The 13,890-nt window shown below is 34.0% G+C and overlaps 1 protein-coding gene across 1 annotated transcript in view; it reads right to left on the bottom strand.

Moving 5' to 3' along the window:
• Positions 1–13,890, bottom strand: part of MEGF9 (multiple EGF like domains 9) — a 124,524-nt gene that overhangs the window by 47,330 nt on the left and 63,304 nt on the right. The window contains exon 2 of the mRNA XM_074211714.1: positions 550–757. Coding sequence (XP_074067815.1) covers positions 550–757 — 208 coding nt within the window. The remainder of the gene's footprint in view (positions 1–549; positions 758–13,890) is intronic.

Here is a 13,890-nt window from a genome sequence, read left to right as displayed (position 1 = left end):
TTTTCTGCCTTCAAATAGAGTGCTCCTTCTATCAAATCATTTTGTCTTCCAAAATCTGTATCTTGAATTCATTCATACTGTATTTTAACTAAGAATTGCAATATAATTATTTTCTGGGTTATCTGTAACTGGAAATAAAAGGAGCCAGGTTCTTGTACTAGTCTGTTACTTATTTACTATTTCTGAACTTTAATTCTCTAATCCATAAACTGGAGATAATAATATTTTCTTTACCTATGTCATAGGTGTGGTGTGAGAATCATATAATATAACAGATGCAATAGCATTTTAGTAATGTCAAATATCAGTCATCATTTTACATTTATAGTGAACAGAGTGGAAAACTGTAATATCAGGGGAAACTTTGACCAAAGTAAGATAAATGCTGATTAAATGGTAGACCTTCACAACTTTGTCCCATGTTGGATGTAAAGCAGACTTCCTTCTCCCTGTGAACATTAAGATTCCATGTGGGAAATCAGCTAAAGCACATTCCAAGTGACCTCACTTCTCTGGGAAGCAGTATCACCTTCTCCTTCATTTGCTTACCTGTTACAAGTTGGACCAATTGCTCCATGGAAGTTGCAGTCACAAAAGGCACAGAGTCCTTGGACATCCGTACTGTTTGGATAAAAGCCCTCCTTGCAGGCATCACACTGAAGTCCTTTGTAGCCTGGAAGACACTCACACTGCCCTGTAGTTTGGTTGCAATGATTCCCATCCAGGCTTCCAACTGTACTGCAGTTACACATATGTTCTGCAATAAAAAAGGAAAGAGTTTTCATCAACTAAGCTTCTAATAATTAGCTCTTCATAGGGTCTCAAGCTTTTTTTTAAAAAATACACTGCTTCATAACAGGCTTATAAGAAGAGAGGAAATTAATTTAATATCTCTTTCCTCTTCAAGAAATAACTTCTAACTCTCATCTTTTGTCCCTCTGTATGTATCTGCATTTTTTTTGTTTCTTTGGATAGAAATAGACAGAGGCTCCATTTCTTTCTTTCAAAGACAGTTCCTTGAAGAACACAAGTTGATCAATAACTAACAACTACAGATGGATAATTATAGTAAACTATAGTAGGACATAGAAGATAACAGTATGATCATATTTACATAGTGTTCTATGGTTTACTGAGTACTTTGCCCACATCTACTCTGTGTTGTAGGAAGTAAAACAGTCTCATCTTAATTTATAGATTAGGAAAATGATGTTCAGAGAGAAGAACTGAATTGACCTAAAGACTTTCCACCTAGCTGATAAATGATAGATCCAGTACTCCAACTCAAATCTTCTGACTCCCAGTTCATTGCTATTTTTATGGCATACCACATCAACTCTTACAAAATATTTCCACAGTTAAAGTCAAAAGACATAGCTATTAAATTTCTAGTAAATGGTTTATCATTTTCAGTACACAACAAGAAAGGCAAAAGAAAATTAAGCATTTAAGGTTTCATGGGCTCTTCACTAACATTCTCTATTGTATCATCCCTAGAATGAAAGGGATACCAGTTCTCAAAGACTAGGCAGTAGAATGCAAGTTCATTGCCAGTTTGGTCACAAGGGGATGATTTTTTTTTTTGCCACATCATTTTTTATATACACAAATGAATTTTCCAATGAAATAAAAGGAGAGATCCTTATATATATCACAAGTAATAAATATCCAGTAAAATGTACAGGTTCTTTTTGAATAATATTTTAAAATTATCAATACTAATCTAAACTATGTTATTTTCCATATAAAACAAAACTTTTTAATTTGGAAGCATCTTACTCAAACATCCATGGAGTTTAAAACATTTCCAATTTGAAAATACTAATTTTTTGTAGTAAAAAAACATGGAGGAGGAGGGAAGGACAAGGAAGATTGATAGTTGGATACTTTGGGACTTTTCTCCAAGAGCCTTCCCAAAGGTCATTAGTACCATCAGGCATACATGAGTATTTTTAAAGGCTTTTTGTTAAATCAGGGGTAGATGGGATCAGTCAAACAGAAACACTGTGAAGTTCAAGAGTCATTAAATAGTTAGGAGTTGAACATTTTTGGATTTGAGTCTATGTACTGTTACTGAGTAGTTATGAATAGGTCTTTTAACCTCCATGAACCTTAGTTTTCCTCATCTGAAAAATAATATTTATACTATCTACAGTTTTAAGATTCTAGGTGATATAGAATGTAGGTTATTTCAAGGCTGTATCTAAGCTATACCACCAACTTCCTTCCACAATGAGGATCATTATGGTTGTGTTTATAATATCTACATGAGACATTTTTTTTTTACAGGGCTCCCTTTTTCAGGTTTTTCACTTTACTCTTTTTGAATATGTGACTTTACAAACAAAAACATTTACTGGCATGAAAATCTGTCAAAGGTAGTTCTGTGGTAAAACTTTCACTCCAAAGAATGAAAACAGCTCTGAGGACTTTTCAGTTCTTCTGGAAATTTGGCAGAAGGACACCATACATTCAGGTTCCTTTCCTTTGATCAATTTTACCACATAGTAAACTAACCAAACTGGATTGGCTATGGGTAAGTCTATCTCAAATGACCAAGACCCACAGATCCTATAATCAGTGTTTTATTTAGTATTTTATTCCATTATTCCATCAATGATGCACTTCCATCCAGGAAACTGAATCATTGTTCCCTAGTGGGTAAAGATAAGATTAGTGACTGCTCTCCACCACCCACCCCACCATAAATAAAATAAAATTAAGTGATCCTAGGTGCAAAAACAACAATTACCCAATAATGATAAGAACAATAACAAAACATTCAATTATCCAAAGTTAACCAAGAGATAAACTTTCAGTGGCCATCAAACATTGTAGTTATTTAATGATCTATGGAGTCAGAGCAGTCTTTTTATTACCCTCTAAATATTTCAACAATTTTGTAAATAACTTTATAGAGAGTATTGAGAAATTGAATTAGGTATCCTCTCAGATACTCTTCAAATAATATTTAATATTTTAAAATTCTGTCCTCTATGTTCTCATGTCCTTTTTAGCTCATTCATTATATGATGCTATATCATTTTGTTCACAGTGACAAAGATAGTAATTAATTATTTTAAGTCATTCATAATTTACAAATGTCAAGATTTACTTGAACTGATTAGAGTTTTTGTTTCTTACAGATAAGCATTTTTCTTCAACTATAATTGGCAACTGTTTAAAGATAGTAAAATTCAAGACTAAAACCAAGCAATACATTTTGCCTTTTAATAGTGTATAGAGGTCAAGATAGACCATCAAGCAAGACCTTTTCCTTATAACTTTGACAGAGCTTGAAAAATGAGAGTTATAGTGGCAAAAAATAAAAAGTTTGATATATCAAATTTTTCTGTGCTTCTTTCAGTACAAGAATCATCACTTAGAGGACTGTGAGGAAAAAGAGGTGATGAAGTACAGTGCTTTATATTCAAAGAATCATTGCAACAGAAGCATAACATCATAAATCATTTTCCTGTTTTCCTCGTAGGCGAGTATTTACTCAAAGCCAAGTTTCCTACAACAGCTTTCAGCAGCTAGAAAAGTTCTAATATGATGTGTGTGCAAGAGAAAAGAATAGCTGAAAAATTACTGTTAATGAGATAGATAAATTACTTCACTTGTTCTGGGCTATGTTGGGGGCAAGAGAATGGAATTAAATCTAAAATCTAGCTTAGTATGAAAAGTCACGAACTTCAGAGAGACCAATGCAAAGGTAATTTCAGTAGAGGATTAAGAAATTGCAGTAACACTGTACCAAACACTGAGTGATTTAATTTTAGGGATAAGTTCATTCTACCCATTACTATGACAGTTTTGGACAGTCCTTGCAAACAATTAGTACTTATAGTCTGTTAGTTTGAATTTCCTAGAAATTCAAAAGAGGCATCAATTTAAGGGAGAAGTAAAGGAATTTCTATCAAACCAAGCTCCATATTCATACATGTAGAACCTGTTCTACAAATTAAGAGACAGCAGAATGAAAAGAGAACAATTTTATTTTTTTGTTAGATTATTTTTATCATTTATTTATTTATTTATTCTTATTTTGTACAAATAATGTTTTTATATATTACTAAAATATTCATTTTAAGAGTAAACATAATACCCCCTCCCCCCAAAAAATACAGAACCGCATGAGTGATAAAGGGGAGAGGAAAAAATTGAAATTAAAATAAAAAAATAATAATTGTAGGTATTGCCAGGTGGCGCAGTGGACAGAGCACTGGCCCTGGAGCCAGGAGCACCCAAGCCCAGATTCGGCCCCAGACACCCAACAATCACCCAGCTGTGTGACACCGCGCAAGTCACCCCAACCCCATTGCCCTGCAAAAAAAAAAAAAGACCCAAAATAAAATAAAATAGTAATAATAATAATAGTAGAGGCGACTGGGTGGCATACAGAGCACTGGCACTTAAGCCAGAAGCACCCAGGTCCAAATCCGGCCTCAGACAACCAACAATCACCCAGCTGTGTGGACCCAGGAGCAAAAGGTAGAAAGGGAAATTCCATTTAAAATAACTGTAGACAATATAAAATAGTTGGGAGTCTACCTGCCAATAAAATAAAATCCAAACAATTAGAAAAAATATTAATTGCTCATGGGCGTGCTGAGTCAATATAAAAAAGTGACACTCCTACTTAAATTAATCTAGGTTATTCTGGACCATGCCAGTCAAACTACCAAAAATTATTGTTCAGAGCTAGAAAAAATAATAAAATTTATCTGAAGAACAAAAAGTCAAGACTATCAAGGGAATTAATGAAAAAAAGTGTGAAGGAAGGTGGTCTAACCATATCAGATCTCAAACTATTACAAAGCAGTAATCATCAAAACAATCTGGTTCTGTCTAAGAAATAGAGTAGTGGATCAGTGAAATAAATCAAGTACATAATACACAGTAGTAAATGATCATAGTAATCTTGGCTTTGATAAATGTAAAGATCTAGACAACAATTTTCTATTTCACAAAGTCCTGGGAAAACTGGAAAGTAGTTTGGCAGAAACAAAGTATTGAACAACTCCTCATACCATATACCAAGGTCAAATATGAAGGGTGATATCAGGAACAAATTAGGGAATCATGGAATAGTTTACTTGTCATATCTATGAATAAGGAAAGAATTTATGACCAAAGAAGATACAGAAAACATTATGGGATAAAAAAAGGATTTTTTGATTATATTAAATATTTTTAAATTTGCATAAATAAAACAACATATCCAATATTAGAAGAAAAGCAGAAAACTGGGATGAAGTGTATAGCATGCTTTTCTGATAAAGGTTTTATCTGTCAAATATACAGAGAACTGAGTCAAATTTATAATAATATGAATCATTCTCCAATTGGAAAATGGTCAAATGATGTGAACAAGCAGTTTGTAGATGGGAAAAAACCAAAGTAATCTATAATCATTAAAAATGTTCTAAAACACTAATGATTAGAGCAATGTAAATGAAAACAACTCTGAGGTATCACTTCACACTTATCAGATTAGCTAATATAACAGAATAGAAAAATGACAGATGTTGGAGGGGATGTGGGAAAATTGGGACACTAATGCACTGTTGGTGAAATTGATCCAACCATCAGGAGAGTAATTCTGAACTATATCCAAAGGTCTGTAAAACTGTGCATACTCAGCAACATAACTAACTAGATCTGTATCCCAAAAAGATTTTTAAAAAAAAAGAGAAAAAGGACCCATGTATACACAAACATTTAAAAGAGCTCTTTTTGTGGTGGGAAAATATTGGAAATTGAGATGATACTCATCATTTGGAAAGGGATTAAAGATGGTGTGATATATTATTGTGGTGAAATACTATTGTGTTATAAAAATGATGAGCAGAATGCTTTCAGGAAAAACCTGGAATGATTTACACGAACTAATGCAGAGTAGAGTAAGCACAGTATTCAGTAACAGCAATATTGTACAATGATCAACGGTGAAGAGCTTAAATATTCTCAGCATAACAAAGATCCAAGACAATTCTGAAAGAACTATGATGAAAAATACTATCTACCTCCAGAGAAAGAAGTGATAGAATCTGATACAGATCAAAACATAATACTTTTTTAATTTTATTTTTCTTACTTCTTTTTGGTATGTTTTCTTTCATACCAAGACTAATATGGACATGTGTTTTACATGACTGCACATGTATACTTTTTATCAAATGGCTTGCTTTCTTAATGAGAATGGAAGAGAATTTGGAACTTAAAATTATAAAAAAAATGAAAGTTAAAATTGTTTTTACATGAATTTAAAAAAACATTAAAAATTTAAGGAAAAAATGATTGCTCTGATTGTTAGTCAGAAAATAAGCATATATACTAAGCTTTTAACATGTGCCAGAACTAGCAAGGAAGCCTTGCTTCCTTGTCACTGGAACAATGAAAGGAGTAAGCAGACTGGGAAGATAGGAAGGGGTTAAGTTATGAAATATCTTAAAAGACAAACAGGTTTTACATATATATATATATTTTTAGATTTTTGCAAGGTAAATGGGGTTAAGTGGCTTGCCCAAGGCCACACAGCTAAATAATTATCAAGTGTCTGAGGCTGGATTTGAACCCAGGTACTCCTGACTCCAGGGCCGGTGCTTTATCCACTGTGCCACCTAGCTGCCCCCAGGATTTTATATTTGATCTAAGAGGTAAGAGAGAGCTAGTGGAATCTGTTGACTAGGGAGAAGATATGGTCAGACCTTCATTTTAGGAAGATCACTTTGATAAGTGGATGAAGAATGGGCTGAATGAGGAGATATATGAGTCAAAGAGACAAACAGAAATGTATTGTGATTGCCCGGGCATGAAGGGATGAGGGACTAGCACAATAGTGGCAATAATGCTAGAGAAGAGAAGGAAGGTTATTCAAGATATATTATGAAAAAAAAATTGACATCACTTAGGCAACTGGTTAGTTGTGGAGAGTGAGGATTAAGGATGAAACCTAGGTTACAAGCCTGGGGGACAAGAAAGAATGGTGGCATTCTTGGAAGTAATAGGAAACTGGAAAGAAGGAAGAAAGGGTTTAGAAGGAAAGATGAGTTCAGTTTTGGATATACTGACTTTAAGATGTCATTCAATATGACTAATTCCCTATGAGAAAAATCCTTCTATTGAGGCAGATCAGTAACTGCAGAGATTTGCCTGGATACAACGTGTTTAAGTGACTAGAATGGGTTGATATAGTTAATGTATGTCAGAGACAAAACTTAAACCCAGGTTTTCCTGATTCTTAAGCCCACTACACTCTCATAATAATAGCAAAATAGCCAGAATATCAGAGAATCATCATTGGAGAAGTTAAATCATTCTACTTTGGAACTCTTTCTTTGTAGTCACATTGTCTTGACTGTTGAGAGTCTACTATAACTAGAAGAACCAAAATTCAATTATTTTTCACTTCAGTCATCTTACTATTCATGTTTGCCTTCCTCCACCTTTTGTACTAGTAACAGCAAAAAAAAAAATCATTACAATTATGTTTTCTTGAAAGGGTATGTTTAATAGAACACCCTATGGCTTAACCCACCATTGTGACTGTCCAGAACAAAACATTTCCTGGTCAACACTCCCTATTAGATGTTGTTTTCCCCTTTAAGACTTGTAAGTCCCTTGAAAGAAGAGATAGTCTCATATTTGTATTTGTACCCCTAATACCAAATTAAGTGCTTATTAAATTCTTTTAAATTCAGTTATCCATTCATTTGTGAGAAAGTAATCAAGTAATATGCATGAAAGGCAATAGATAGAGAACTCAATATTACTGGAACTCCTTAGATATCATTTTTGCATTGAATATATTCTATATGAGAAAATCTGGGCAAGAGATGAATAAGACGAGTATACATGGAAGGAGTGAGATAAATTGTGAAGGGAATGCCTATAATAATTCTACAGTACACTTAAAAATTTACAATATATTTTACATATGCTATTTTGTTTGATTTCTGTAACTATTTTATATCATTTATATAGCATATTTTTCCTTTTTTGGTTTATTTATCTTATTATAATAATCTTGTTGTGAGAGTAAACATAAACTCCCCCCTTTCCCCCCAAAAAGCTGAGAAACCTCAAGAATATTGAGAGAGAAAAAAATGTACTTCAGTCTGTGTTCAGATTCCAATGACTCTTGTCTCTGGGATGAGTTGCCTTTATTCTAAGTCCACCAAAGAAGTTGCTTCAATATTTTTCCCACAGTTGCTATTACTAGCTGTATTTCCCTTCACTCTAATCCTTCCCACTCTCATTTATTCTATTCTCACTCTCCTTTCACCCTGTCTGTCCCTGTTCAAAAGTGTGATGTATCTTAGTACCCTCTCTCCCATGATCTTTCCTCTCTTCTATCACCTATTCTCCCCTTCCCTTCCCCCATTTCCCCTTATCCCATCCCTTCTCATTTTTCTCTAGGTAAGATAGATTTCTATATCCTATTAAATGGGTATGTTATTTCCTTTCTGAGCCATTTCTGATGAGAATGAAGACTCACTCATTACCCCCACACCTTCCCCCCATTCCACTCCATTGAAAAAGCTTTTTCTTGGCTCTTATGTGAAATATCTTAGCCCCTTCTTCCTCTCCTTTTTCTTCCTCCCAGTACTTTCCTTTATCACTCATTGACTCAATTTTTTTTTACTATACTTTACCATTATATTCAGCTCCTTCTCATGTATTGTCTATATATGCTCCTTCTAACTGCTCTTATAAATGAGAAAGTTCATATGAGTTATCAGTAACTTCTTCCCATGCAGGAATACAAACAGTATGATATCATAGAAACTTATTGGCAGGGAAGTATAGTCACCAATATACAACTAAGAAGAAGAAAGGAAAGAAAGAATACTTGAAAGCTAATCAGTATCTACAATGAAACACTAAAAGTCTCATTTGTTTGACTGGAAGAATAAACAGCATACTCTTCCATCACTCAAGACATACTTTTCCTTCCAAGGTCCAATAATACAGAGCTATGAAGAAAGCAAAGAGTAAACACAAAGACTAACAGATGATCATCTTCAAATATATAGAAAAAGAATCCCTAGCAACTTATTCACTTAACCTATGTAAGGTAGTGTGGGATTCTGGTCTGAATCCAGGAGATGAAGGATAATTATAAGTTCTTACTAAATTGTGTCAGTAATTGAACAGAGAAATATGCATGTGAAAGTAAAAAAAAAGAGCAAAAAGGAAACACTGAGGAGCAAATTCAAAAGCTATTTTTCCCCCTCTAGGACATTTTGGTGGTTTTCTTCTTTGGAAAAAGAGTTATCTTGCATTATGAATTTTATTATGAATAAAATATTTAAATTAAAGAATTTTATAATAGTTCTTGGTCCTTACTATGAATTTATTCCAAGATTTATTAGCCACCAATTACATATAATTTGAAGGGCATCATGGCATAGAAAGCTGGTTAAACTGGTTTGAAGAACTGAATTCAAGTTCTACCTATATTGCCCACTGAATGCGTGACTTTAATTATCTATATCATTTAACCTTTTTCTAACCACTCTCTGAGACTTTAAATTAAAGAATAGTTGCAGGTCTAAATTGGTAGAGGGAGTTAGTTCTTTACTAGTAGCTCTCCTATCTAAGTGAAATCACAGGTTGGGGTTTATATATAGTCAATCTTCAACATTTTACTTTTTAATTTTTGCAACTTCAAACAATCACGTGATCTTATCAGTAACCTCACTTTCATTTTCACATTGGCAATCACACATATTCACAGCTACGCACAGTAAATGAGAAGGTACAATGTGCACAAGTTTGTGGAGTAGGCTGGTATCCTACTAGGTGCTTGATGGGCATAAGCAGAATTAAAGCTTGCCTGGTTTTATTCATCCTAATTATAAAGGGTCCTGTGCATTTGGTTGCATATGTTCATTGTCTGTCTTAAAATGAAAGTTTTGATGTTCCCCAATTGTAGTGCAAGTCTTTTGGGTTCTAAGTCCAAGTGTGCAAAGTTAGTAAAGCAGATTGGTGAGAAAATAAAGATACTATATAAACTCCATGCTAGAATGTCTACAACTGCTATCAGACTTGAGTTAGGTATTAATGAATCAATGATTTGCACTCTCTGCAAAAAGGAGATAAGTGTTCACAAAAGTGTTCATGAAACTGCTCCAGAAAGTGCTAAAATAATTCCTCAAGTGCACATTAAGGGAACAAAACCCTCACATAGCCATTTGACACACTGGAAAGTAAGATTCAGGTTAAAAACATTTTTAGTGTTAAGAATTTTATTTGCTGTACAGTATTTATGGTACTGTAGATTTCATGTGGTATAAAAAGTAAATATTTTCTGAAATCAATTTTTCTTATTCAGATGTTGGTACAAAAGTCATAGAGTTTTAAAAAATTACTAGTGAGAAAAATGTTACCAATTTTATTTTGTGTACTGCATTTAATGAGTTATTTCATGGTTACTAGGTTAGGAAAAGTGCGCATTATCAGAATTAATGTTTTTTTCTTAAATAAAGAATTCTATGCATAAAAGTATATTTTTGGGGCGGCTAGGTGGCATAGTGGATAAAGCACTGGCCTTGGAGCTAGGAGTACCTGGGTTCAAATCTGGTCTCAGATACTTAATAATTACCTAGCTGTGAGGCCTTGGGCAAGCCACTTAACCCCATTTGCCTTGCAAAAACCTAAAAGAAAAAACAAAAAAAAGTATATTTTTCGACAAAAAAGATTTCAGTTTTTGGAAATCTGGACAACCTAAATTCCTATTTTCCATAGGTTCACTGCAGTAACATTTGTATTTTTGACTTTTGTACTATTTTTTAGGAACTCTCTCCCAGAAAAGTTGAAGACTGACTGTATGTATGTGTGTTTACACACATTACTAGACATTGGTAGAGGTAAGATGAGATAAAACAATTCCCTGATTGGAAGAAATGTATAATCTAATGGGATAAGACAAATATTCATATAATGACCATAAAAGTCAAGATATAAGTTCATAGGATAGGTATAAAGAGTGATGTGAGATATTCCAGGAAGAAGCTACTTATCTTTTAGCTGGAGGTTTAAAGGAGGGAAAAGAAACAGGTAAGGCCTCATTAAAAGGCTGGCACTTAAGCTAATCCCTGAAGGAAAAGAAAGATTATAACAGGTAGAGATGTAAGAGATTATTTCAGGGATAGTCAACAGCATTAAAAAAGGCATGTTGGAAGGATGACATGAGGGAAGGAAAGAAGTTTGGTAGAGTCTACAATAGACTATAGTAGAAAGAGCAAAGGATTTGGTATTATTGGGAACTGGGTTTCAATTCTAGTTCCATTTTCTACTGAGAAAGTAGGGTCTCAATTTCTGGGTCTCAATTTCCTATAAAGTGATAAAAGTGGAGGGTTTAGGAGGATGGGCATAAGCAGAATTAAAATAGACAAACTCTTAATATATCTTCAAACTTTAAATCTGATGACACTATAAATGTGTGAGCAGTTCTATTTAAATTTAGAAAGGGAATATTATAAATCTGGAAAGGCCAACTGTAACATTTCATAAAGATTTCGCAAATGAATCTCATGATGCAAAGTTTTAAACTACTCTACTATCATCTATCCCACAAGAGCAGTCACCATCTAATATTAAATCTTGACATTCAGAATCAATGGATCTCTCCCAAAATCCCAAATTAGTTTTAGAAAGCTAGCTCCCATGCCCTATGGGCCCTAAACCAATTGAACAATGGCATCATGGTTGTAGGGCCACAGCCACGGTAGTACCTGGATTGAGGGGACAGAGGTCAAAACTACTGACCCAGATCCTTCCATTTACTACAAATACAATACAAATACTTGCCAATATGCAAAAGGAAAAGAAGCAAAATACCAAACTGCACAATAGCTAAGGAAACTGACAGGTGAAGTGACTTGCCTCCAAGTTAGTAAGTAGAGGAAGAATGACTCAAAACTACATTGTCTAACTTCATCCAAGTCCACTGTTTTTCCTATAGAAGCCCCAGCTATCTTTGAACCTAGATAGTCCAGAGTCCAACAAAGCAGGCTTTCTTCACAAACCCAATAAAGAAGCTAGAAAAATAATATGCTTTTAAAATGATGTGAAAAAGGCAAACTGATTAGCAGAGTGAAAAGAGACCTAAGCATTACCTAACAACTTATTTCTGCCTATATGTCAAAAGATGAAAAAGCCCACAGGACACTAGGCCTGGCTGCTAGCCTGATTTCCTGTGTGTATGGAACATTTATTTCCAAATATACATTTTATTAGGCCCATAATTCATCTTTGTATATTTACAATGGAGGGATCTTTAAAAAGTCCTGATTTTGGGGAAAAGGAATTATCAATGGAGAATTTTATATTTTTATAAGGCTCTTGCTCTAGCATAAAAGTGAAGCTCAAATTACATTTCACATTTATTAAATGCCAGGACTGCCTCTCACAAATCTTGCCATAGTTAGGAAATTTAGGAGTAAAGTTGATGAATTTCTGGAGGGAAACCAGGCTTGTCTAGGGATGTGGAAATTTACAAATTGAACTGTCAAAGAAAAGCTTGATATGTGAAAATAAAAACTCATCCACATAAAAAAATTCCAAATGCACATTCATGAAATGCCTTTTGTTCACTTTACATCCTTGCCATGAAAACAAAGGGATCTAGTCCAAATTTCTCTGTAAAAAGTTTTGATCACATTTGAAGCACTAGGCCATTTGCCCAAAAGTTCAAATATTAGAACACAGACTGTTATAGCTAGAAAGGATCTTAGAGGGGCGGCTAGGTGGCGTAGTGGATAAAGCACTGGCCTTGGAGTCAGGAGTACCTGGGGTCAAATCTGGTCCTAGACACTTAATAATTACCTAGCTGTGTGGCCTTGGGCAAGCCACTTAACCCCGTTTGCCTTGCAAAAACCTAAAAAAAACAAACAAACAAAAACAAACAAACAGAAAGGACCTTAGAATAGAGGATGGCCAACTGTAGAATGTGCCAGGAGAATGATTGGAAAGAACACTAGACTTCAAGTCAATAGAACAAGACTTGTATACCAACTTTAACACTCATTGTATGACTTTAAGTAAGTCATTCCTCTTTCTAAGTCTGTTTTTTCATTTATTAAATGAGAATAAGAATATAGGACTACTTAATTCCTAAGGTTATTGGGTTGAAAGGGTTTTATAAATGCTAAAGTGTTACAGAAATGTGAGCTACTCTTTTATTGAGGTCTGACCTGTGATTTCATTGGAGCTGCCCAGGATGAAGAGGGTTAGCTGACTTTTCCATGTTCAACAGCCAGCAAGAATCAAGAGATAGGATCTGAATCCAGATCTTCCTGATTCTAAGACCAGCTTTCCATCCATTAAACAACACTGTCCCTCATTTTCATTACTTCTATTACTCTCATATAATAATAATAATAATAATAATAATAGAATATTAGAAGGTTTATAAAAGTTTTTAGAATTTTGAATTGATATCCTCTAGTCCAAGAGATAAGAAAGATAGAAAACTAAGGACTAGAAAGGAAGAATAACTTTTCTAAGATGATAATAAGAATAAATAGTGCATGCAGAATTTGAATGCTGCTCTCTTTAGACTTTCAAACCACTGCTGTTTATACTAGAACAGGTTGTCAAAAGCTAGAATGGGGCCTTAAAGCCAAGACAAGCATTTATTTTTTAAGTGCTTACTACAAGCTAAGTACTATACTAAAATACTAAATATAGTCCAATCTTTTTATTTCACAGGTGAGGAAATTAAAGAACAAGAAGTTAAGTGTAGAATTCAGCTCTCCTGATTGTCTTCTTTCCACTTTTTTCTACTCCCTTCCCTCACTCTTCAGTCAGCAAAGAACACTGCCTCTAACTCTTCTCCTACCTCCTTTAAAAGGCTAGGCTATTTACATGAATAATTCA

The sequence above is a fragment of the Macrotis lagotis genome, chromosome 1 (assembly GCF_037893015.1).
Source record: "Macrotis lagotis isolate mMagLag1 chromosome 1, bilby.v1.9.chrom.fasta, whole genome shotgun sequence".
Taxonomy (NCBI): Eukaryota; Metazoa; Chordata; class Mammalia; order Peramelemorphia; family Peramelidae; genus Macrotis; species Macrotis lagotis.
The sequence above is the reverse complement of the archived record's forward strand: the minus strand, read 5'-3'. Positions and strand labels throughout refer to the sequence as shown.